Source organism: Tamandua tetradactyla, chromosome 2 (assembly GCF_023851605.1).
Source record: "Tamandua tetradactyla isolate mTamTet1 chromosome 2, mTamTet1.pri, whole genome shotgun sequence".
Classification (NCBI taxonomy): Eukaryota; Metazoa; Chordata; class Mammalia; order Pilosa; family Myrmecophagidae; genus Tamandua; species Tamandua tetradactyla.
In genome coordinates, this window is record NC_135328.1 from 151,158,255 (window position 1) to 151,184,403 (window position 26,149).

General features: G+C 38.6%; 1 protein-coding gene across 7 annotated transcripts in view; it reads left to right on the forward strand.

Annotated features, from left to right (window-relative positions):
- Window positions 1-26,149, forward strand: part of TULP4 (TUB like protein 4) — a 422,942-nt gene that overhangs the window by 106,974 nt on the left and 289,819 nt on the right. For 6 of the 7 annotated variants that reach the window (XM_077149362.1, XM_077149360.1, XM_077149357.1 and 3 more), the window contains one exon: window positions 4,817-7,086. In XM_077149362.1, coding sequence (XP_077005477.1) covers window positions 6,835-7,086 — 252 coding nt within the window. In that variant the 5' untranslated portion in view covers window positions 4,817-6,834. The remainder of the gene's footprint in view (window positions 1-4,816; window positions 7,087-26,149) is intronic. The other variant, XM_077149363.1, reaches the window with a different exon arrangement.

Sequence of the window (26,149 nt, forward strand, 5' to 3'; positions counted from 1 at the left end):
TTCCAGCTTTATTCCATTGTAATCAGAGAAAGTGCTTTGCATAAGTTCAATGTTTTCGAATTCATAAATACCTGTTTTGTGACCCAACTACGTATGATCTGTCCTTGAGAATGTTCTGTGAGCATGAGAGAAGAATGTATATCCTTGTGTTTTGGGGTGTAATGACTTATATGTCTGTTAGGTCTGATGCCTGTATCAGATAGTTTAAGTTCTCTGTTCCCTTGTTGATCCTCTGTCTCATTCTGTTTATAGAGGAGAGTCATGTATTGAAGTCTCCAATTATTGTTAAAATGTCTATCACTCTATTCAGTTTTGCCAGTGTTTGTCTCATGTTCTTTGGAGCTCCTTGTTTGGGAGCATAGACATTTATGATTGTTATTTCTTCTTGGTGAATTTTCCCTTTTACTATTATATAGTGTCCTTCTTTGTCTCTTATGATGTCTTTACATTTAAAGTCTGTTTTACCTGATATTAGTATAGCTACTGCTGCTTTGTTTTGGTTACAGGTTGTGTGGAACATCTTTTTCTGTCCTTTCACTTTCAATCTATTTGTATCCTTGTGTCTCAGATGAGTCTCTTATAAGCGGTATATAGATGAATTATATTTCTTAATCCATTCTGCTTATGTGTATGTTTTAATTGGTAAATTTAGCCTGTTAATATTCAAAGTTAATACTGTAAAGGCGTTTCTTGAATCCACAGTCTTATCTTTTGGATTTTATTTGTCAGATCTATATGTTTTTTTCCCTCTTATTCTTTTCATTCTTTAGGTTACCCTTACTGATACTCTTCAATTCTGTGCCCTCCTCCAGACCTCCCTTTTCTGTCCTTTTTTTCCCAGCTGGCAGAACTCCCTTTAGTACTACTTATAGAGCTGGTCTCTTGTAGACATATTCTCTCAAACTTTGTCTGTGAAATTTTTAATCTCCCCCTCAGTTTTGAATGATGGTTTGACTGGGGACAGAATTCTGGGCTGGAAGTCTTTGTCTTCAATTCAAATTTTTCCATATTTTTTGTCATTTGTTCTTTTGTGTGTTTCAAATAAGCTGTCCTGTTCTCTAGTTCGCTTATTCTTTCTTTTGCCTCTCTAAATTTGTTTGTTTTGTTTCTTTAGTTATTTTTGATTTGGTCTACAGCGTCTTTAATCTCTGTGATATCTGCTTTTTTTCTATTCTTTCAAGTTCCTCTTTATGCTCATCTAGTGTCTTGCTCTCCTTTATGTCATTAGCCATCCATTGATTTCATTTAGCAGTCATATGAACATTCTTGATTAGTTGTTCCAGAGTCTGTGTCTCTTCTGTTGTTTTAATTTGGTCATTAGGTTCGGGTATACCTGTCTGCATCTTGTTATCTTAGTGATCACCTGTTGTCTTTGAGGCATGTGAATATCTTGATAGGATCGCTTTGGAAATTAATTTACTTCATTATTCTAAAGCTTTGTATTTGCAGGACGGATGTAGAACAGGATGCAGGGTGTCAGGCAGGACACAGCATTGTGGTGATGGGTTGTGTCGCGGGTATAGACATGAGTCGGTGATGTTACACTTATGCCTGTGCACATGCAGTGCGGGGTGTGGTGTTGTGGTGTGGGGGCTGTGTTGGTGGGGTTAATTCCAGCCAGGCCATGGAGTGCAGGAGCAAGGTGCAGCGTGAGGGACCCATAAGTGGGGCACAGTGAGAGGCCCCTGGGAGGGGCTGTGTTGATGCACTGAGGCTGGTGCGCAAGCTGGATCTAAGTGGGTGCATGGAGCATGGGTGTCCGGGTGTAGGATATGGGGAACCGAGGTCGGGGCACAGAGGAAGAGTTTGGGTGGATTGAGATGCAGACATGCAAGTGTGTCAGGGCGGGGCACAGGTTAGGAGTTTGCAGGATGTATGTCAGGCATGGGTGCTTTTGCGTGGGTGGGACCCAGGCGTGGGTTTATAGGTGCAGGGGGTTGGAGCAAGCATGCCCGCATGTACAGGGTGGGAATTATGTAGCACACATGTGCACATGGGAGCATGACGCTTGTGCCACCGTGTGGGTCAAGGGTGTGCACATGTGCAGGTCAGGGGGTTAGGGTGCAGGGGTCAAGTGTTCAGTGTACAGCTGCATGCCCGGCAGGGAGGATGTGGCTGTGTGTGTGGGCAAGTCTGTGGGGCAGGGCCCTGGAGTGCATTGGTCTGGGGGAACGGGGCCCTGGTGTGCAAGTGTGCAGAGCTCAGGTAGCAGGGTGGGGTTTCTTTTGTGTGTGCTGATGACAGGTGTGACGTAGGTGCACAGTTCAGCACTTGCCCAGAGCTGGGGAGTGTAGTGGGTCTGCGCATGTGCACATTCATGCATTTGAGGGGTCCAGATGCTGATGTATGTCCATGCACTCCTGAGGGCACCAGGCAGCTGTTGGAAAGGGGTACATTAGGCTGTTTGCAGAAGCTGCATAGTTTACGGTTCTCTGTGTCTCAGTTCTTCAGCTTTTGCAACCCAGGCTTCCCTATGTGATGTAAGATCCTCCCAAGTCACTTAAACCCTAGAATTCCTGTCCCAGTCACCTTCCCAGCACTTCTCTAGCTGTTCCCTTGGAGCAGGGGTCAACTCGACCCACCCTACTCTGCCATCTTCCCGGATTACTCCTCCATTTATATTTAAAATAACTACTCATAATGCAGGACTTTGTTCTGTCATTTTGCCATTTTGTTTTCTTAAATCTTAACTTTTTTTGTCATATTGTTCTTTCATCATTTCCCTGATATCCTTTAGTTCTTCCTCCATGTTTCCTTTATCTCCTTGGGCATATTGAGGATCATTTTTTAGAAGTCTTTGTCTGATATGTCCAAAGTCTGTTCCTCCTCACTGATGTTTCCTGTAATTTTCATCCTCTTCCTTTGGATGGGCCATCATTTCTTCTTTCCTTGTCTTGTAATCTTCTGTTGCATACAGTACATTTTAATATTTTAAAGGGTTCATTCTACAGTTTAGTACCTCGAGCTTTTTGTTCCCTAGGTTCCTATTGAGGTAGTGATAACAAAGGGATTTCCTTGACTGCCAGGACCTAATAAAAACAAACCAAGGTAAAAGATACTTTTCACACTGTTTACAAGTTTGCTCAGTGTTGGTTGGTATTCTCCTTCAGAATTTAGCTCTCTTATCAAGAAGATCATCCTGGGATGAAAATGAAGTGGAGTGTCCTCTCTGTCTTTTGTGATTTTTCTTGCTTGTGACCTTAAAGATTCCTCCATTTACTGGAATTCCAGTGCCTCCTTTACTCTATGAAATAAACTTCTCCCTACTCCTGATGCTCAGTTGTATTTCTTAAAGCAGGTAGTCCTTTGACTCAGGCTGCTTCACTTTTGTTCTTACACTTTTTTAGCTGTCTACATCTGCTTCTTTCTGTAGGATAAGTTCTCAGAAGATAATCCAGAGATGAGTTTCCTGGCTCATTCTTTCTGCCTGCCACCAGTGTATTGGCATTAACATTCAGGCACCACAGCACGTGCATAGGGTTTGCTCTGCTTCCTCTAGAAAAGTACCAGGGACCCACAGTGTGAGTGTAGTCTTGCTCAGTGCTGCACTGGTGAGTGGTTGGGGAAAGGGCCAGCAAGGATACATGAGCTTTTCTTAACGCTTTTAAAGCTGTAATTTATGTCTTGATTTGCCTCTTGCTTAGTTACTACAACTCTTTAACTGTTTTCTGGAGTCTTGAGGAAAACGGATGTACTAAGTTTTGCTACTTGAAAAATTCTTGAAGGGAATGTCACCCTGCAGCATCGAATGCTGCCATCTTAGTAGACTAGAAGTCTTAGAATTAGTTGGATGTTAAAGCAGGAGTAGAGGGTCCTTTCTGGTGGAGGGAGAAGTAGGAATGAAAATGTAGAAGACTAGGATAGCACAGCGCTTTGGGGGATGAAGAGTGGTCAGAGGTAATTGTGGTAACACAGTCTGGACATTGATGCTATGGCACAAAGACCTGGGAAGTCAGCTTGAAACCTGATCATAAAGGGCCTTGCTGGAACTTGATTCCTCAGGCTAAGTGGCTCTCAATATTGGGTCCCAGAACTGGCAGTATTGTCATCTCTTGGGAGTTGGTTAGAAATGCAGATACTTGGGCCTTACCCTAGCTGGAATCAGATGTGCTGTGGGGTAGTACTGGGTCACCTGCATTTTTAGCTAGACTCTCTGGAGGGTGGGGTAAGTGTGGGGAAGTTAAAGGCAGAGTCTTATAGTATTTGTAGTGGTAGGTGATGTGGGCCTGGACTGAGACAGCAGGAAGGAGGGTTTGCTGGAGATAGACTGTGTTATTTCCCGCTGGTCTGTAACTTAAAGCCAAGAAGACAGATATATTTGCTGTGTGAAAGACACCTACCAGGGAGTTTGAAAAACCCCTGCCACTTTGTATCTTCAGGAAATATATTTTAGTGATAGTGACAAAATCATTTCAAATAACATGACTAAGCCTGCTTTTTAAGGATGCCTGCCTAAATAATGATCCTGTCCTCTGGGGAGGGGGAGAAGGGGGGTGTGCTGAAGTCACACATTCTGGCCCCAGAGTCTTGGGACAGAACAGTGCAGGAGAACTGAGTTTATTGCATGTCTAGCCCCTGCCAAATTTAGTACATGGGTTTATAATTGTATGCAAGCTCTTTATGTTATTCTCTATAAATTGGTTTGGGGAATCCTTTTAGTATTTGAATTTTATCAGTCAGGGCAATCAATAGCTCCATTATAAGTATATAAGTATAAAGATGGGTCTTTAATTTCAGTTATAGTGATTATTCTGTTGACTGTTTATCCTTTGTTCTTTTTAGGCTCTTTTATTGTATGTACTTTTTTGTTTCACAGATTTGCAAGAGTCCGGGCCTCCAAGCTGTGATTAATTAGATGGTTCCTGAATTGACTGGGAAGGCTGATGCTTCGGGGGCCAGTTGAAGAGTGTGTGTATATGTATATTTGAAATTTCTTTCTGTATGCACACATTTACACAAGAAGACAGGCTCATTCTTGTGCACACTTGAGAGATTTACAACTGATGGAAATTAGTTTAAGAATCAGATGGAACAACTTGATACCACTGGACTCAGGAGCCTGGGGAGAAAAAATACATCACTAATGGCCAATTTTCCATATGGTCTTCACGGGTAAAGAAAGTTTGCAAAAAGAAAAAAAAGATTTGCACAGTTCAGGCCTCCAAAATACCTCTCAAGTTTTAAAGAAGGAACTAAGCAAGAGGGTGACTGTGGAGAAGTACGATTTCAAGCATTGCAGGTGGGATCATACAGTGTTTTTTGCATTTTGTTTTTCTGTGGGTGTGATGATTTGGATAGATTTAAAATTCTGAACTGAAAAGAAACTATTACAGTGTGGTTATGACTGGAGGAAAGCAAGTTCAGGTATGATGGGACAAGTTTGAACATGAATTAATTCCTTTGCCTTTTTAGTTAACTGTATTTGAAAACTTTAATTTATTTTTCTTTTGCTTTCCTGCATCTATAACAGAATATCCTAAAGTAGCAATTGAAACCAATTATTACAAAATAAATATCAAGGAAGATCTAAGCAAAGTTTCCTTTTTCTTGGACTATACATATGGCGTTTGGAAACAGTCTCTGAATGTGAGTGGGAAAATGCCCATCATCAAAACACATAATCTTTAGGGGAGCAGTGGAGGAAGATTCTGACTCTTGTCTGTTTTCTTGTTTTAAGGGATTATCTTCCTTGTTAAATCCAAGAAGACATTTATATGAAAGGAAGATTACTTTATGGACTTAATTTTGAGATTAGTTTATTTCATCCGAATGGAAAAATACATTATTTTTAGGAGCAGAAAAGGGGAAAAGTAACCAGGATAGGGAAGAAGGAAACAGAAGAAAAAGAAATAAAATCCCAAAGCGTGGTTTTGTTTTGTTAACAGATGGACTTAGGCAAACATTCTGACTACTTGAAAAGCTTTAGAACATCTGTGGTTTTCATAAGTGAAGGGGCTTTCTTCCGATACCTCTATGGCCCTGAGAAGTAAGCTAGCCTGTGGAGGAGCAGTCAGTTTGAGCACAGAATTCCCAGAGGACACGACGACTGGCCTTTAACACGGGCCTTGCTTTGAGTTGCAGAAACTCTAGAACCCAGGGAATGATTTGGTTCTGAACAGTGGGCAAAGAGTCTCTTCTTCTTCCTAAAATTTGGACTTCTGTCCGCACAAACTCTGGTCTGTTTGCACGGTTTGTGTGCCTTTTTTTCCCTTTATGCAATCTTTTTCAGCTTTAGCAGCAGAGATTTGTCTAGTTCAGAAAACACGCTATAGGGTGGCTTCCGAAGAAAGATGATTGTTTATATTCTGTTTCTGCCTCTGAACTTTGGAAGAGAAAATTCCAGCTAGAGGAATTCTTAAAGCCTTAAGTTACTTGAAATCTATGTATTTGCAACTCTTTGTCTCTGGAAACATATTACACTAAACTGGAATCTCAGGCTGAATGAGAATAACCAAGTTGAGCAAAAAGAAGAAAATCTGTTTCTTGATTACAACTTAATTAATGATGCTTTTTCTCCAAAGGTTCAGTGCACTCTTCCTCTAAGAACTTGAAAATAAAATGGACCCAACATTTTTTATTTAAACATTACCTTTTCTTAGCAGACTGCCATCATCTTTTATAGAGGAATTTTTTCACTATGCATTTTGGTGGATCTTTATAAAATACTGACCTTCTACTTAGGACAGGTCAGTCTTAATTCAAGGAAAACAAAACAAAGCAACACAAGCCAACCACAAAACTGAAATAAAGAAGTAAAATCCATGAAATAAACAACTTTAAATTTCTTGGTATTAAGTGTTACTTTTTGAGTGAAACAGTTCATCAGAAAAAAGTATGTATGCAGCAGTGGAACATGGGCCTGTGCTTTGCAGCGATTCAAACATCCTCTGCCTCTCCTGGAAGGGTCGCGTTCCTAAGAGTGAGAAGGAGAAGCCTGTGTGCAGAAGGCGGTACTACGAGGAAGGCTGGCTGGCCACTGGCAATGGACGTGGTGTTGTCGGGGTCACCTTTACCTCGAGCCACTGCCGCAGGGATAGAAATACTCCACAGAGAATAAACTTCAACTTGCGTGGTCACAATAGTGAGGTAAGCCTGTGGTTTTGTTTTCCTTTTGGTTTGGTCACTTCTAGTGGTATTTTTGAGCTCCTGTGGACTAAAAGCTTACTTGACTTCGGTTTCTTAGACTTGCTGCTGAGTGAAACTTCAGAACTATTCATTCATTCTTCTGTGTTGCAGTTGGAATGTTTTTCGGTAGATGCGGTTATTGGTGCTCCTCTGAGTGTGTCAGGTGCTCCCTGCATTCCTAGCCTCTCCTTTCCCTAACCCATGAGCTGCCTTTGCTTCTCTGGCAGTGTTGAAGCAGTGGTGGGATATCCAGCCAGTTAAGGAGGTCAGGGAGACTTTCTAACCAGAGAGGAGATAGGGTTCGATGAGATGATCTTAACTAACTGTTATGCTCTGAGTCTGTTCACCCTGTCTCCACAATAGAACTTAATGCCTCAATACAAGTCTAACTGTAAAAAATGAAAATTGTGCTGCTTCACCTTGGACGTTTAGCATCTACATTTCTTTGATGATGGTTTAATGCCTGGTTTGTATTTCTTGTACTTGGAGGTGAACAAAGTAATTAATTGGACAGAGGTGAAGGCAGTAATTAATTCGATAAGAGCCATATTTCTGCACATCTATTGGGTATGTTATATTGAAGAAATTATTGCTATATATATATGTAGAGAGGGAGTTCTCTGGGCTTCTAAAACATTAACAGTGGCATTATTTGTGAAATTTATTCAGTCAGCATTTACTGAGCAATGCCTACCTGTTAGGTACTGTGTTTAAAAGACGATTTATAATTGTGTTTAAAACACTAATGGTAATTTGTGGTGACCAGTTAGACAGTATTCATGTTTCATTGTTCACTAGCTCATTTGCGTATTTTCTTATGAGAAATTTGTACCTAGAATATGCAAATCCATAGATGCAAAGTATATTCCAGATTTTTAGGGGCCTGGAGCTGGGGGAAGGAATGGGGAGTTAATGCTTAATTGATAGAGTTTTTTGTTTGGAGTGATGAAAGTTTTGGTAGTGGATGATGGTGATATTAGCACAATATTGTGAATGTAATTACTAATTACCACTGAATTGCTATACTTGAAAATGATTAAAATGGGAGAATTTTGAGTTTGTATACATGTTACTACAATAACATTTTTAAAAAAGTCATTAGATGGTTATGGAATAGCTATGGTAAAGAAACAAGAATATTTTTGAACTATAGCATAACAGTAAAATGCATTAATCTTAAGTGTTTATCTCGCCGGTAATTTACATACACAGTCATCTTTATAACCTCCCAGCAAATGAACATATAGAATATTTCCAGGACCCTTTATGGTATCTGGCGCTATGTCCATTGTGAAGTAACCCCTATTGATTTCTGTTGCCACAGATAAAGTTGTGCCCATGCTTAAACTTCATGTAAATAGAATGATTCATTAAATATTCCTTTATATGTGGCTTCTTTCACTCAATATACTATCTATGAAATTCACCCCTGTTTTGTTTACTAATAGCTTGTTCTTGTTAATTGGTCTTAGTTTTTCATTGAAGGAAGATACCACAATTTATCCATTTTGTTGATGGGCATTTGGATTGCTTCCAGTTTTTGGCTTTTATGACTAAACCTGTTATCAATATTCACATTCATGTCTTTTTGAGGACTTATATACTCATTTTTCTTAGGTATATATCTAGAAGTAGAATTTCCGAACTGGAGTAGACATATGTTTAGGTTTAGTAGAAACTGCTAAGTAGTTTTCCAAGGTAGCTGTACCATTTTACACTCCCACCAACAATGTATGAAAGTTTTAAATTCTGAGGCAAAGCATGCTGTGAGATTTATTTTTTCTGGCCTGACTTGAAATTTACTAAGAGGCTTCTTTTGAATTTGAAATTTTCCTCTTTAAAAAAGAAAATCATAATTTTGTGCAAGGAATTATAATGTTTTGTAATGCTTCCATACCTACTACAATGGAGAAACATGCATTTTTCTGCAATTTTGAAATGGATACCCTCTTAAAAGATGTATTTGTTTTCTGTTGCTGTGTAACAAATTGTTTTAGTGGCTTAAAATAAAACCCATTTTTTATCTCACAGTTCTGTAGAAATAGAAGCCCTGGTTTGGAGCAGCTGTGGGTCTCACAATGCTGGGAAACATGGTGTTGGCTGGTGTGCTCCAGTCTGAAGCTTGAAATCTTCACAGACCGTTGACCGCGTTCAGTTCTTTCTGGTTGTGGGTCTAATGTCCTCAGCTCTGAGTTGTCACCTGCTATTTCCTCCCTTATTATCTTCTCCACAGCAGGGCAGTAGTTTCTTTAAGGTCAGTAGGAGAGTACTGCTGTAGCTTTGAATCTGTCTTTTTCTCATTTCTGAAAAAGAGCGCTCCTGATTAGGTTAGATCCACCTGCACTCTAAAGGAGGGGATTATACAGGGTGTGTGCATTCTGGTGTGTGTGCTGTTTTAAAATTCTGCCTACCCTAAAAGAGGTGATTATTATTCCTAGACAGTGGTCTGAATATTTCAGCATTGGAAATATTTTATGTGTTTTCTCTACTTTGCATTTTTCCTTTTAATTAATTTCTATTCTTAATATTAGAATAATTACCGTTAGTTTAAAGCCTGCCAGTTAGGGAGACCAGTTATCTGAGTTTCCTGGTACATGCGAAAAATGGAAAAGTTATAGGCAAACCTGAATGGTAGGTCGTCCTGCTGCCAATTGCAAGACGTCATATCAGGTGCCCTCTAACTAATGTACCTCATGTGGCTTTCACACCAGACTAATAGGTAGATATCATCAGTCTCATTTTAAAGATAAGGAAAATGAGGTGAATAGAGAGATTAAACAACTTGCCTAAATTCATATGGTTCATACAGAGGAGAGATGAATTCAAATCCAAGATTCTACTGTTCTCCTTCAATTTTTCTTTATTTTCTTAGAATTTGTGTAAGTATGGATCCACAGGCCTTTCTCCATGATTAAGAAAACTAAGGGCTCTGAAAATTCCAAGTTTCTTTATCACTAATTCAGTGTTAGGAACTTACCTGAAATGATGTGAGCCTGTTTATTGTCATTTTCACATCTACTTCAGCTGCAGAAATATTTATATGCCTTTTTATGGGTGTTGCCCCATACCCTGCTGCGAGTGTTATGTAATTAATAGATATGCCTTGTATTGCTTTTTCTAAAAGTTTAAAAATTATGAATTTAAAAACTTTCCTGACTACAAGTATTTCAGATAAGGAATTGTGAGCTTATGAAAAGGACTCATGAAGAGAAACTTCAAAGAGCTTGATCTTTTTTCCATTTCCTGGAAAAATGACATTTTACTCATCCTTATCCTTTGCTTAGTTACCTCATCTTCCCTCCCCTTCCTCCACAACAAGCAAAATAACTCTTTGCCCTCCCACCCCCCCCAACGCCAATGATGAAACTTTTGCAACATCTTGATTATATTTCTGGCCTTAGAACATAGCCAAATTGCAGATGCCAACTCTAGTATGGTTTCACAACTGAAATAAAAAAACAGAAACAAAATGGAAGATCACTTATTGCACCCACAGTTAATATGTAAAATCGGTTTTGTGTTATATAGCATTTAACAAACTATTTCTTAAAAATGCATTCATTCAAATTTTTGAAGTTATAAATTTATTCAGTTATATAAATTAAGCCCGGGATGAATTGAATTTTGTTATAAATGTTTGTGTCTAGACTTCTAGATTAGTTTGCCATCCTCACATTGTGTGTTTTAATTGTTAAAGATTTTCAGTAAAATGGTATAGTTTATATTCTATAGACTGCAAACATATAGTCGGATAATTCTTAATCTCTAATAAATAGCTTTACATTTGTTAAATATGCTGATGGTTTTAGTCAGATGGTTAAAACATGTCCCCTAAAAGCACCTTTCATAAAACTAAACAAGTAAGAACTACCAGCACAAAAAGCAAACCAGCTTTTCCTAAATGAAAAAAGCATTTGTCACCAAAAAAAATCTTTTTTCCACTACCTCTGTTTCAGGCCTTTCTCCTGTTGACAGTAGTATTTATTGAAATGATATAGATGTATGCTTATCTACTGAAAATCCAAGAAGGGAATTTTTTTGACTGTTTGAAGAGTGATGGTTTCTTAGAATTATAGACCTCCTTTTACTGTGTAGCAAGGTGAAGATTGTGTTATTCAGTAAAGATGAGTTTTTCATTGGAAGAGTCTTCAGCAGGTGAGCATGTATATTATCCAAACTGATTATGTTCCAGAAAGATTGTCTCAGAAAACAATTACTTGGGAATGTGTTTCTTCTAGAATATAATTTCCTACAAATACTACTGATGTCATGCTGTTAGTCAAGAAATGTCCTGATTCTTCATGTAATGGGATTTTCCTCACTTAAGAGCAGATAGGCAGTCATGCATGTTTTTTGGGATTAGTTTCATTACAGGAACATATCAATGATGGGAATAATAATGTGACTTCTGGGATTGAGTTTTATTTTCTCTGAGAGGCCTACTGCCTTGCTACTTCTGTGGGAACCCTGGCCACACTTTGTTTCAGTCATCTGCTTGCATGCTTGTCTCTCTCTATTTGATTGTGAATTCCTCAAGAACAAGGATTATCTTTTTATCTGCAGAGCTTGGTACACTGCTTGTGGGCAACAAATAATAAATTTATTAAGTGAGTATATCTGGGAAAAATTCTAAATCAAGAGAAGGAAAAGAGTACATGTGGCTGGAGAGAAGATGGCGGCTTAGTAATATGCACGCGTTTTAGTTCATCCTCCAGAGCAACTACTAAATAACCAGAAACAGTACAGAACAGCTCCTGGAGCCACAACAGTGACTGGACACACAGCGTACCCCACTCTGAACCAGCTGGACTGGCTGCGAGTCTCCAGAACAGTGAGTTCCCCAAGCCGCGCGTAGTTCCCCAAGCTGCAGCGGCCAGAGCCCGACGCCCCTCCCCCACAGGCGGCTTCCCGGAGGGAAAGGAAAGAAACTCTAATAGTAGCAGAGACTGAGTCCAACCAAACACCAATACTGGCATTAATAAACAAATTCTGACTACTAAAAATAGGCCCCCAGCTCAGGCGAAACTGGTGAAGGCGCAGGTAGCCTATTGGGCTAACCGAAAGAGAGGAAAGAGGATGAAACAGAGCCTTCTGTGGCTGTTTCTATGGAGGCTTGGCTGCCTCTGGATGCAGCGGCGGGATTACACAGGCTGCAACGGCCCCAAGCATACACAGAAAAAGGCTGTTTTCAGGGTTGTCTCCCGCCTGGACCTTCCCCACGGGAGAGGTGAAATGCAACTCAGGTGGAATCCGTCTCTCAAGGAATTCAGACCCCAGGGCCTCACAATTTGAAACCATTAAAACCAGCCTACAACCTTTCCTCTGTCTCCACCACGCCCCCAGCAGGGAGAGCCTTCCAAAGTTAAAGGAGCCACAACATCTTTTGCTGGGGGGACCCACAGACAGACAAGTGCCACATACTGGGCAGGATAAGAAAAACAGAGCCCAGAGACTTCACAGGAAAGTCTTTCAACCTGCTGGGTCTCACACTCAGGGAAAACTGACGCAGGTGATTCCTTCACCCCGAAAGGAGGCCAGTTTGGTCCGGGAAAACCCGGCTGGAGTCTGTAATACCTATGTAGACCCTCCTAAGGATGGAGAGGGAAAAGGCACCTTACAAGCAGGACAAGAAACAAGAAAACAAGAACTGAAAAATTACCCTCTGTAAAACAAAACTTAAGTTAGAGGCCCAGAAAAACCTGAACTGAAGGTCAATGAACAGATAGACAAAAAACTCATCTAGCAAGAAAACCCTAGGTAAGATAAGTGAAAGCAATCTCCAGAATAAACTGATTAAGGTAATTAAATGTCCAGACACCAGCAAAAAATAACAAATCACACCAGGAAAATTGAAGATATGGCCCAGTCAAAGGAAGAAACTAATAGTTCAAATGAGATACAGGAGCTGAGACAACTAATTCTGAATATACGAACAGAAATGGAAAACCTCATCAAAAACCAAATCAATGAATTGAGGGAGGACATGAAGAAGGCAAGGAATGAAGAAAAAGAAGAAATGGAAAGTCTGAAAAAACAAATCACAGAACTTATGGGAATGAAAAATACAGCAAAAGAGATGAAAAAAACAATGGGAACCTACAATGGTAGATTTCAAGAGACAGAGGTTAGAATTAGTGAACTGGAGGATGGAACATCTGAAATCCAAAAAGAAACAGAAACTATAGGGAAAAGAATGGAAATATATGAGCAGGGGCTCAGGGAATTGAGTGATAATATGAAGCGCACAAATATATGTGTTGTGGGTGTCCCGGAAGGAGAAGAGAAGGGAGGGACTTCCTGGAAGATGGCGGCTTAGTAAGACGCGCGGATCTTAGTTTCTTCTCCAGGACACCTACTAGGGGAGTAGAAACGATACAGAAAGCGCCCAAAGCCACAACAGAGATAAAAAAGACAGCGTACCCCATCCTGGAGCGGCTGGCTGGCTGAGAGAAGCAGCTCGGGTGAGATCGCCAAGGCGCGCGGGCCTTACCGGGCGGGGTGGCAAGCGGCCGGAGTTACTCCCTTCCCCCTTCCCGGGCTGGCTGGGAGAATTGGAGAGGCGGTCCCCTGAAACAAAGACGGCTGGCGCCCACACCACGCGCAGCCCCCGGACCAACTGAGAGAATTGGATCGGAAACCCCCAGGCCGCGGAGAACGGTGACGGGTGGGGGAGGCCCCTTCCAAACCCGTGACTCCCGGGGAACGTGCACTCTCTCGGGCGGGCCGCTGCCGCTGGCGCCCTCCCGCCACGCTTGTTGCCCAGGGTCGACTAGGAAATTCGGACGGGCTCTTTCCCTGGCTGCGGCGACCAGCAACCCTCCCTGCGTTCGGACCCCGGGCCGGCTCAAGCCGTTTCGGCTAGTGAACCCCCAGGACGGCGAGAGTTTTCCAAAGTTTAAGGTCCCACAGCACCTTTTCCTGGTGGGACCCACAGACAAACGGGTGCCACGAGCGCCACCTACTGGGCAGGATAAGAAAAACAGAACCCAGAGATTTCACAGAAAAATATTACAACCTTGCTGGGTCCAACACCAAGAGAAATCTGAATAAATGCCCAGACGCCAGCAGCAGAAGATAACTGTCCACGCTCAAAAGATTGAGAATATGGCTCAGTCAAAGGAACAAACCAATAGCTCAAATGAGACACAAGAGCTGAGACAACTAATGCTGAATATACGAACAGAAATGGAAAACCTCTTCAAAAATGAAATCGATAAATTGAGGGAGGACATGAAGAGGACATGGGCTGAACATAAAGAAGAAATAGAAAAACTGAAAAAACAAATCGCAGAACTTATGGAAGTGAAGGATAAAGTAGCAAACATAGAAAAAATAATGGATAGCTACAATGATAGATTTAAAGAGACAGAAGATAGAATTAGTGATTTGGAGGATGGAACATCTGAATTCCAAAAAGAAACAGAAACTATCGGGAAAAGAATGGAAAAATTTGAACAGGGTATCAGGGAACTGAAGGACAATATGAACCGCACAAATATACGTGTTGTGGGTGTCCCAGAAGGAGAAGAGAAGGGAAAAGGAGGAGAAAAACTAATGGAAGAAATTATCTCTGGAAATTTCCCAACTCTTATGAAAGACCTAAAATTACAGATCCAAGAAGTGCAGCGCACCCCAAAGAGATTAGACCCAAATAGGCGTTCTCCAAGACACTTACTAGTTAGAATGTCAGAGGTCAAAGAGAAAGAGAAGATCTTGAAAGCAGCAAGAGAAAAACAATCCATTACATACAAGGGAAACCCAATAAGATTTTGTGTAGATTTCTCAGCAGAAACCAGGGAAGCTAGAAGACAGTGGGATGATATATTTAAAATACTAAAAGAGAAAAACTGCCAACCAAGACTCCTATATCCAGCAAAATTATCCTTCAAAAATGAGGGAGAAATTAAAACATTCTCAGACAAAAAGTCACTGAAAGAATTTGTGACCAAGAGACCAGCTCTGCAAGAAATACTAAAGGGAGCACTAGAGTCAGATACAAAAAGACAGAAGAGAGAGATATGGAAAAGAGTGTAGAAAGAAGGAAAATCAGATATGATATATATAATACAAAAGGCAAAATGTTAGAGGAAAATATTATCCAAACAGTAATAACACTAAATGTCAATGGACTGAATTCCCCAATCAAAAGACATAGATTGGCAGAATGGATTAAAAAACAGGATCCTTCTATATGCTGTCTACAGGAAACACATCTTAGACCCAAAGATAAACATAGGTTGAAAGTGAAAGGTTGGGAAAAGATATTTCATGCAAATAACAAGCAGAAAAGAGCAGGAGTGGCTATACTAATATCCAACAAATTAGACTTCAAATGTAAAACAGTTAAAAGAGACAAAGAAGGACACTATATACTAATAAAAGGAACAATTAAACAAGAAGACATAACAATCATAAATATTTACGCACCGAATCAGAATGCCCTAAAATACGTGAGGAATATACTGCAAACATTGAAAAGGGAAATAGACTCATATACCATAATAGTTGGAGACTTCAACTCACCACTCTCATCAAGGGACAGAACATCTAGACAGAGGATCAACAAAGAAATAGAGAATCTGAATATTACTATAAATGAACTAGACTTAATAGACATTTATAGGACATTACATCCCACAACAGCGGGATACACCTTTTTCTCAAGTGCTCATGGATCTTTCTCAAAGATAGACCATATACTGGGTCACAAAGCAAGTCTTAACAAATTTAAAAAGATTGAAATCTTACACAACACTTTCTCGGACCATAAAGGAATGATGTTGGAAATCAATAATAGGCAGAGTGCCAGAAAATTCACAAATACGTGGAGGCTCAACAACACACTCCTAAACAACGACTGGGTCAAAGAAGAAATTGCAAGGGAAATTAGTAAATACCTCGAGGCGAATGAAAATGAAAACACAACATATCAAAACTTATGGGACGCAGCAAAGGCAGTGCTAAGAGGGAAATTTATTGCCCTAAATGCCTATATCAGAAAAGAAGAAAAGGCAAAAATTCAGGAATTAACTATCCATTTGGAAGAACTGGAGAAAGAACAGCAAGCTAACCCCAAAGCAAGCAAAAGGAAAGAAATAACAAAGATTAGAGCACAAATGAATGAAATTGAAAACATGAAAACAATAGAGAAAATCAATAAGGCCAGAAGTTGGTTCTATGAGAAAATCAATAAGATTGATGGGCCCTTAGCAAGATTGACAAAAAGAAGAAGAGAGAGGATGCAAATAAATAAGATCAGAAATGGAAGAGGAGACATAACTACTGACCTCACAGAAATAAAGGAGGTAATAACAGGATACTATGAACAACTTTACGCTAATAAATACAACAATTTAGAGGAAATGGACGGGTTCCTGGAAAGACATGAACAACCAACTTTGACTCAAGAAGACATAGATGACCTCAACAAACCAATCACAAGTAAAGAAATTGAATTAGTCATTCAAAAGCTTCCTAAAAAGAAAAGTCCAGGACCAGATGGCTTCACATGTGAATTCTACCAAACGTTCCAGAAAGAATTAGTACCAATTCTCTTCAAACTCTTCAAAAAAATCGAAGTGGAGGGAAAACTACCTAATTCATTCTATGAAGCCAACATCACCCTCATACCAAAACCAGGCAAAGATATTACAAAAAAAGAAAACTACAGACCAATCTCTCTAATGAATACAGATGCAAAAATCCTCAATAAAATTCTAGCAAATCGTATCCAACAGCACATTAAAAGAATTATACATCATGACCAAGTAGGATTCATCCCAGGTATGCAAGGATGGTTCAACATAAGAAAATCAATTAATGTAATACACCATATCAACAAATCAAAGCAGAAAAATCACATGATCATCTCAATTGATGCAGAGAAGGCATTCGACAAGATTCAACATCCTTTCCTGTTGAAAACACTTCAAAAGATAGGAATACAAGGGAACTTCCTTAAAATGATAGAGGGAATATATGAAAAACCCACAGCTAATATCATCCTCAATGGGGAAAAATTGAAAACTTTCCCCCTAAGATCAGGAACAAGACAAGGATGTCCACTATCACCACTATTATTCAACATTGTGTTGGAGGTTCTAGCCAGAGCAATTAGACAAGAAAAAGAAATACAAGGCATCAAAATTGGAAAGGAAGAAGTAAAACTGTCACTGTTTGCAGACGATATGATACTATACGTCGAAAACCCGCAAAAATCCACAACAAAACTACTAGAGCTAATAAATGAGTACAGCAAAGTAGCAGGTTACAAGATCAACATTCAAAAATCTGTAGCATTTCTATACACTAGTAATGAACAAGCTGAGGGGGAAATCAAGAAACGAATCCCATTTACAATTGCAACTAAAAGAATAAAATACCTAGGAATAAATTTAACTAAAGAGACAAAAAACCTATATAAATAAAACTACAAAAAACTGCTAAAAGAAATCACAGAAGACCTAAATAGATGGAAGGGCATACCGTGTTCATGGATTGGAAGACTAAATATAGTTAAGATGTCAATCCTACCTAAATTGATTTACAGATTCAATGCAATACCAATCAAAATCCCAACAACTTCTTTTTCAGAAATAGAAAAACCAATAAGCAAATTTATCTGGAAGGGCAGGGTGCCCCGAATTGCTAAAAACATCTTGAGGAAAAAAAACGAAGCTGGAGGTCTCGCGCTGCCTGACTTTAAGGCATATTATGAAGCCACAGTGGTCAAAACAGCATGGTATTGGCATAAAGATAGATATATCGACCAATGGAATCGAATAGAGTGCTCAGATATAGACCCTCTCATCTATGGACATTTGATCTTTGATAAGGCAGTCAAGCCAACTCACCTGGGACAGAGCAGTCTCTTCAATAAATGGTGCCTAGAGAACTGGATATCCATATGCAAAAGAATGAAAGAAGACCCATCTCTCACACCCTATACAAAAGTTAACTCAAAATGGATCAAAGATCTAAACATTAGGTCTAAGACCATAAAACAGTTAGAGGAAAATGTTGGGAGATATCTTATGGATCTTACAACTGGAGGCGGTTTTATGGACCTTAAACCTAAAGCAAGAGCACTGAAGAAGGAAATAAATAAATGGGAACTCCTCAAAATTAAACACTTTTGTGCATCAAAGAACTTCATCAAGAAAGTAGAAAGACAGCCTTCACAATGGGAGACAATATTTGGAAATGATATATCAGATAAAGGTCTAGTATCCAGAATTTATAAAGAGATTGTTCATCTCAACAACAAAAAGACAGCCAACCCAATTACAAAATGGGAAAAAGACTTGAACAGACACCTCTCAGAAGAGGAAATACGGATGGCCAAGAGGCACATGAAGAGATGCTCAATGTCCCTGGCCATTAGAGAAATGCAAATCAAAACCACAATGAGATATCATCTCACACCCACCAGAATGGCCATTATCAACAAAACAGAAAATGACAAGTGCTGGAGAGGATGCGGAGAAAGAGGCACACTTATCCACTGTTGGTGGGAATGTCAAAGGGTGCAACCACTGTGGAAGGCAGTTTGGCGGCTCCTCAAAAAGCTGAATATAGAACTGCCATACGACCCAGCAATACCATTGCTAGGTATCTACTCAAAGGACTTAAGGGCAAAGACACAAACGGACATTTGCACACCAATGTTTATAGCAGCATTATTTACAATTGCAAAGAGATGGAAACAGCCAAAATCTCCATCAACAGAAGAGTGGCCAAACAAACTGTGGTATATACATACGATGGAATATTATGCAGCCTTAAGACAAGATAAACTTATGAACCATGTAATAACATGGATGGACCTAGAGAATATTATGCTGAGTGAATCCAGCCAAAAACTAAAGGACAAATACTGTATGGTCCCACTGATGTGAACGGACATTCGAGAATAAACTTGAAATATGTCATTGGTAACAGAGTTCAGCAGGAGTTAGAAACAGGGTAAGACAATGGGTAATTGAAGCTGAAGGGATACAGACTGTGCAACAGGACTAGATACAAAAACTCAAAAATGGACAGCACAATAATACCTAATTGTAAAGTAATCATGTTAAAACACTGAATGAAGCTGCATCTGAGCTATAGGTTTTTGTTTTGTTTTGTGTTGTTTTGTTTTGATTTTACTATTATTACTTTTATTTTTTTCTCTATATTGACATTCTATATCTTTTTCGGTTATGTTGCTAGTTCTTCTAAACCAATGCAAATGTACTAAGAAATGATGATCATGCATCTATGTGATGATGTTAAGAATTAATGATTGCATGTGTAGAATGGTATAATCTCTAAATGTTGGGTTAATTTCTTTTTTTCCGTTAATTAAAAAAAAAAAAAAAAAGAGAGAAGGGATAATTGGAGATGAAGGGATACAGACTGTACAACGGGACTGGATATAAAAACTCAGAAATGGACAGCACAATACTACCCAATTGTAATGCAATTATGTTAAAACACTGAATGAAGCTGCATGTGAGGTATAGGTTTTTTGTTTTTGTTTTTTTTGTTTTTTTTTCTTTCTATTATTGTTTTAATTCTTATTCTGTTGTCTTTTTATTTCTTTTTCTAAATCGATGCAAATGTACTAAGAAATGATGAATATGCAACTATGTGATGTTATTAAGAATTACTGATTGTACATGTAGATTGGAATGATTTCTAATTGTTTTGTTAATTCTTTTTTTAATTAATAAAAAAAAAAAAAAAAAGAGAAGGGAAAAGGAGGAGAAAAACTAATGGAAGAAATTATCACTGAAAATTTCCCAACTCTTATGAAAGACCTAAAATTACAGATCCAAGAAGTGCAGCGCACCCCAAAGAGAATAGACCCAAACAGGCGTTCTCCAAGACACTTACTAGTTAGAATGTCAGAGATCAAAGAGAAAGAGAGGATCTTGAAAGCAGCAAGAGAAAAACAATCTGTCACATACAAGGGAAACCCAATAAGACTATGTGTAGATTTCTCAGCAGAAACCATGGAAGCTAGAAGACAGTGGGATGATATATTTAAATTACTAAAAGAGAAAAACTGCCAACCAAGAATTCTATATCCAGCAAAATTGTCCTTCAAAAATGAGGGAGAAATTAAAACATTCTCAGACATAAAGTCACTGAGAGAATTTCTGACCAAGAGACCAGCTCTGCAAGAAATACTAAAGGGAGCACTAGAGTCAGATACGAAAAGACAGAAGACAGAGGTGTGGAAAAGAGTGTAGAAAGAAGGAAAATTAGATATGATATATAAAATACAAAAGGCAGAATCGTAGAGGAAAGTACTACCCAAACAGTAATAACACTAATGTTAATGGACTGAACTCCCCAATCAAAAGACATAGACTGGCAGAATGGATTAAAAAACAGGATCCTTCTATATGCTGTCTACAGGAAACACATCTTAGACCCAAAGATAAACATAGGTTGAAAGTGAAAAGTTTGGAAAAGATATTTCATGTAAATAACAACCAGAAAAGAGCAGGAGTAGCTATACTAATATCCAACAAATTAGATTTCAAATGTAAAACAGTTAAAAGAGACAAAGAAGGATACTATCTACTAATAAAAGGAACAATCCAACAAGAAGACATAACAATCATAAATATTTATGCACTGAACCAGAATGCCCCAAAATACATGAGGCATACACTGCAAATACTGAAAAGGGAAATAAACACATCTACCATAATAGTTGGAGACTTCAATTCGCCACTCTCATCAATGGATAGAATATCTAGACAGAGGATCAATAAAGAAACAGAGAATTTGAATATTACAATAAATGAGCTAGACTTAACAGACATTTATAGGACATTACACCCCACAACAGCAGGATACACCTTTTTCTCAACTGCTCATGGATCATTCTCAAAGATAGACCATATGCTGGGTCACAAAGCAAGTCTTAACAAATTTAAAAAGATTGAAATAATACACAGCACTTTCTCAGATCATAAAGGAATGAAGTTGGAAATCATTCATAGGCAGAGTGCCAGAAAATTCACAAATACGTGGAGGCTCAACTACACACTATTAAACAACGAGTGGGTCAAGGAAGAAATTACAAGAAAAATCAGTAAATATCTCGAGACGAATGAAAATGAAGACACAACATATCAAAACTTATGGGACGCAGCAAAGGCAGTGCTAAGAGGGAAATTTATTGCCCTAAATGCCTATATCAAGAAAGAAGAAAGGGCAAAAATTCGGGAATTAACTGTCCACTTGGAAGAACTGGAGAAAGAACAGCAAACTAACCTCAAAGCAAGCAAAAGGAAAGAAATAACAAAGATTAGAGCAGAAATAAATGAAATTGAAAACATGAAAACAATAGAGAAAATCAATAAGACCAGAAGTTGGTTCTATGAGAAATTCAATAAGATTGATGGGCCCTTATCAAGATTGACAAAAAGAAGAAGAGAGAGGATGCAAATAAATAAGATCAGAAATGGAAGAGGAGACATAACCACTGACCTCACAGAAATAAAGGAGGTAATAACAGGATACTATGAACAACTTTATGCTAATAAATACAACAATGTAGATGAAATGAACAAGTTCCTAGAAAGGCATGAACAACCAACTTTCACTCAAGAAGAAATAGATGACCTCAACAAACCAATCACAAGTAAAGAAATTGAATCAGTCATTCAAAAGCTTCCCAAAAAGAAAAGTCCAGGACCAGACGGCTTCACATGTGAATTCTACCAAACATTCCAGAAAGAATTAGTACCAACCCTACTCAAACTCTTCAAAAAAATCGAAGTGGAGGGAAAGCTACCTAATTCATTCTATAAAGCCAACATCACCCTCATACCAAAACCAGGCAAAGATATTGCAAAAAAAGAAAACTGCAGGCCAATCTCTCTAATGCATATACATGCAAAATACTCAACAAAATTCTAGGAAATCGAATCCAACAACACATTGAAAGAATTATACATCATGACCAAGTAGGATTCATCCCAGGTATGCAAGGATGGTTCAACATAAGAAAATCAATTAATGTAATACACCATATCAACAAATCAAAGCAGAAAAATCACATGATCATCTCAATTGATGCAGGGAAGGCATTTGACAAGATTAAACATCCTTTCCTGTTGAAAACACTTCAAAGGATAGGAATACAAGGGAACTTCCTTAAAATGATAAAGGGAATATAGGAAAAACTTGCAGCTAATATCATCCTCAATGGGGAAAATGTGAAAACTTTCCCCCTAAGATCAGGAAAAAGACAAGGATGTCCAATATCACCACTGTTATTCAACATCGTGTTGGAAGTTCTAGCCAGAGCATTTAGACAAGAAAAAGAAATGCAAGGCATCAAAATTGGAAAGGAAGAAGTAAAACTATCACTGTTTGCAGATGATATGATTCTATACGTCGAAAACCTGGAAAAATCCACAGCAAAACTATTAGAGCTAATAAACGAGCACAGCAAAGTGGCAGGTTACAAGATCAACACTCAAAAATCTGTAGTGTTTCTATACACTAGCAATGAACAAGCTGAGGGGGAAATCAAGAAACGAATTCCATTTACAATTGCAACTAAAAGAATAAAATACCTAGGAATAAATTTACCTAAAGAGACAAAAGACCTATACAAAGAAAACTACAAGAAATTGTTAAAAGAAATCACAGAAGACCTGAATAGATGGAAGGGAATACCATGTTCATGGATTGGAAGACTATATATAGTTAAGATGTCAATTCTACCTAAATTGATTTACAGATACAATGCTATACCAATCAAAATCCCAACAACTTATTTTTCAGAAAGAGAAAAACCAATAAACAATAAACAAGTTTATCTGGAAGGGCAGGGTGCCCCAAATTGCTAAAAGTATCTTGAGGTAAAAAAATGAAGCTGGAGGTCTCATGATGCATGACTTTAAGGCATATTATGAAGCCACAGTGGTCAAAACAGCACCAATGGAATCGAATAGAGTGCTCAGATATAGACCCTCTTATCTATGGACATTTGATCTTTGATAAGGCAGTCACGCCAACTCACCTGGGACAGAACTGTCTCTTCAATAAATGGTTTCTAGAGAACTGGATATCCATATGCAAAAGAATGAAAAAGGACCTGTATCTCACACCCTATACAAAAGTTAACTCAAAATGGATCAAAGATCTAAACATTAGATCTAAGACCATAAAACAGAGGAAATTGTAGGGAGATATCTTATGAATCTTATAGTTGGAGGCGGTTTTATCGACCTTACACCTAAAAGAAGAGCACTGAATAAATAAATAAATAAATGGGAACTCCTCAAAATTGAACACTTTTGCACATCAAAGAACTTCATCAAGAAAGTAAAAAGATAGCCTACACAATGGGAGATATTATTTGGACACGATATATCAGATAAAGGTCTAATATCCAGAATTTATAAAGAGATTGTTCAACTCAACAACAAAAAGACAGCCAATCCAATTACAAAATGGGAAAAAGACTTGAACAGACACTTCTCAGAAGAGGAAAAACAAATGGCCAGAAGGCACATGAAGAGATGCTCAATGTCTCTGGCCATTAGAGAAATGTAAATCAAAACCACAATGAGATATCATCTCACACCCACCAGAATGGCCATTATCAACAAAACAGAAAATGACAAGTGCTGGAGAGAATGTGGAGAAAGAGACACACTTATCCACTGTTGGTGGGAATGTCAAATGGTGCAACCACTGTGGAAGGCAGTTTGGCGGTTTCTCAAAAAGATGAATATAGAATTGCCATATGACCCAGCAATACCATTGCTAGGTATCTACTCAGAGGACTTAAGGGCAAAGACACAAACAGACATTTGCATACCAGTGTTTATAGCAGCATTATTTACAATTGCAAGGAGATGGAAACAGCCAAAATGTCCTTCAACAGACGAGTGACTAAACAAACTGTGGTATATACATACGATGGAATATTATGCAGCTCTAAGACAGAATAAACTTATGAAGTATGTAACAACATGGATGGACCTTGAGAACATTATGCTGAGTGAGACTAGCCAAAAACTAAAGGACAAATACTGTATGGTCTCACTGATATGAACCAACATTAGTGAATAAACTTGGAATATATCATTGGTAACAGAGACCATTAGGAGATAGAAATAGGGTAAGGTAGTGGGTAATTGGAGCTGAAGGGTTACGGACTGTGCAACAGGACTGGATACAAAAACTCAGAAATGGACAGCACAATACTACCTAACTGTAAAGTAATTATGTTAAAACACTGAATGAAGCTGCATGTGAGAATGATAGAGGGAGGAGTGCAGGGGACATAAATGAAATCAGAAAGAAAGATAGATGTTAAAAATCGAGATGGTATAATCTGGGAATGCCTAGAGTGTATAACAATAGTGAAATGTACAATGTACAAATTTTAAAAATGTTTTTGCATGAGGAAGAACAAAGGATTGTCATTATTGCAGGGTGCTTAAAATAGATGATAACTAATACTTCAAAATGTCACCTTATGTGTGAGATTAAAGCAAAAAATGTTTGTTACAAAATTTAGATTTTGACTAGCGCATTTCCTAATATAACTCATGTAGATAGTTTGATTGAATGTCATAAGTACTTGGAATCTCAGGTAGCACAAGAGATTTTGTTGGTTTGTCCAGAGTGACCCCCCAATGAATCCCAGAATGATTTGATCAGTGACTGGAAAAGTTTTTGTAGGCCCCCTTCGGGGAATGGTGAGAATGGGGAGAAATTCAACTTCCCCAAGTTGAATTCTTGATATTCTCACAAGCAGTGTGGACAACCAAAGCTATAGGCTGAGCCCCCAGTCTTGGGGTTTGTTCACATGAAACTTAACACCACAAAAGATAGGTCAAGTCTACTTAAAATTTAGGCCTAAGAGTCACCCCCAAGAGATCCTCTTTTGTTGCTCAGATGTGGCCTCTCTCTCCAGCCAATATGATAAGCAGTCTCACCACCCTCCCCCTCTCTGCATGGGACATGACTCCCAGGGGTGTGGACCTTCCTGGCAATGTGGGACAAAGATCCTGGAATGAGCTGAAACTCAGCATCAAAGGACTGAGAAAAAACCCTAGAATGAGCTGAGAATTAACATCAAGAGATTGAGAGAACCTTCTCAAACAAAAGGGGGAAGAGTAAAATGAGACAAAGTGTCAATGGCTGAGACATTCCAAACAGAGTCAAGAGGTTATCCTGGAGGTTATTCTTACGCAGTAAGTAGATATCACCTTGTTGTTCAAGATGTAGTGGAGAGGCTGGAGGGAATTGCCTGAAAATGTAGTGCTGTGTTCGAGTAGCCATGTTTCTTGATGATGATTGAACAATGATATAGCTTTCACAGTGAGACTCTGAATGTGAAAACCTTATGTCTGGTGCTCCTTTTAGCTACTATATCAACAGAAGAGCAGAACATATGGAATAAAAATAAATAATAGGGGGAACAAATGTTAAAATAAATTCAGTTTGAAATAATGGTAAATGAAAGCGAGGGGTAAGGGGTATGGTACGTATAGTTTTTGTTCTCTATTATCATTTTATTTCTTTTTCTGTTGTCTTTTTATTTCTTTTTCTAAATCGGTGCAAATGTACTAAGAAATGATGAATATGCAACTATGTGATGATGTTAAGAATTACTGATTATATATGTAGAATGGAATGATTTCTAAATGTTTTGTTTGTTAATTTTTTTTTAATTAATAAAAAAAGTTAAAAAAAAAAAAAAGAGTACATGTATGTGCATGACTACCCACACACAGAGAGCACACTTCCAAATGAATTCTGCTGAGGGGTTCACTTCAGCATTATCCTCTTATCAGAAAGTTTTTTCGAATGGCTATTGTAAACCCAGTCTCTAATTCTCTTATTCTGTCCTTATTGGAGATGGAGAAGAACTGGTCATCATCCTTCCTGCCCTTGACATCCTTGAAGACTGACATAGGAGGAGTCTTCTGTTTTGAACATGAAGACTGAAGTGGAGATTGAGGGTAGAAAATCTTTAAGGCTATTATGGTGTGTGGAT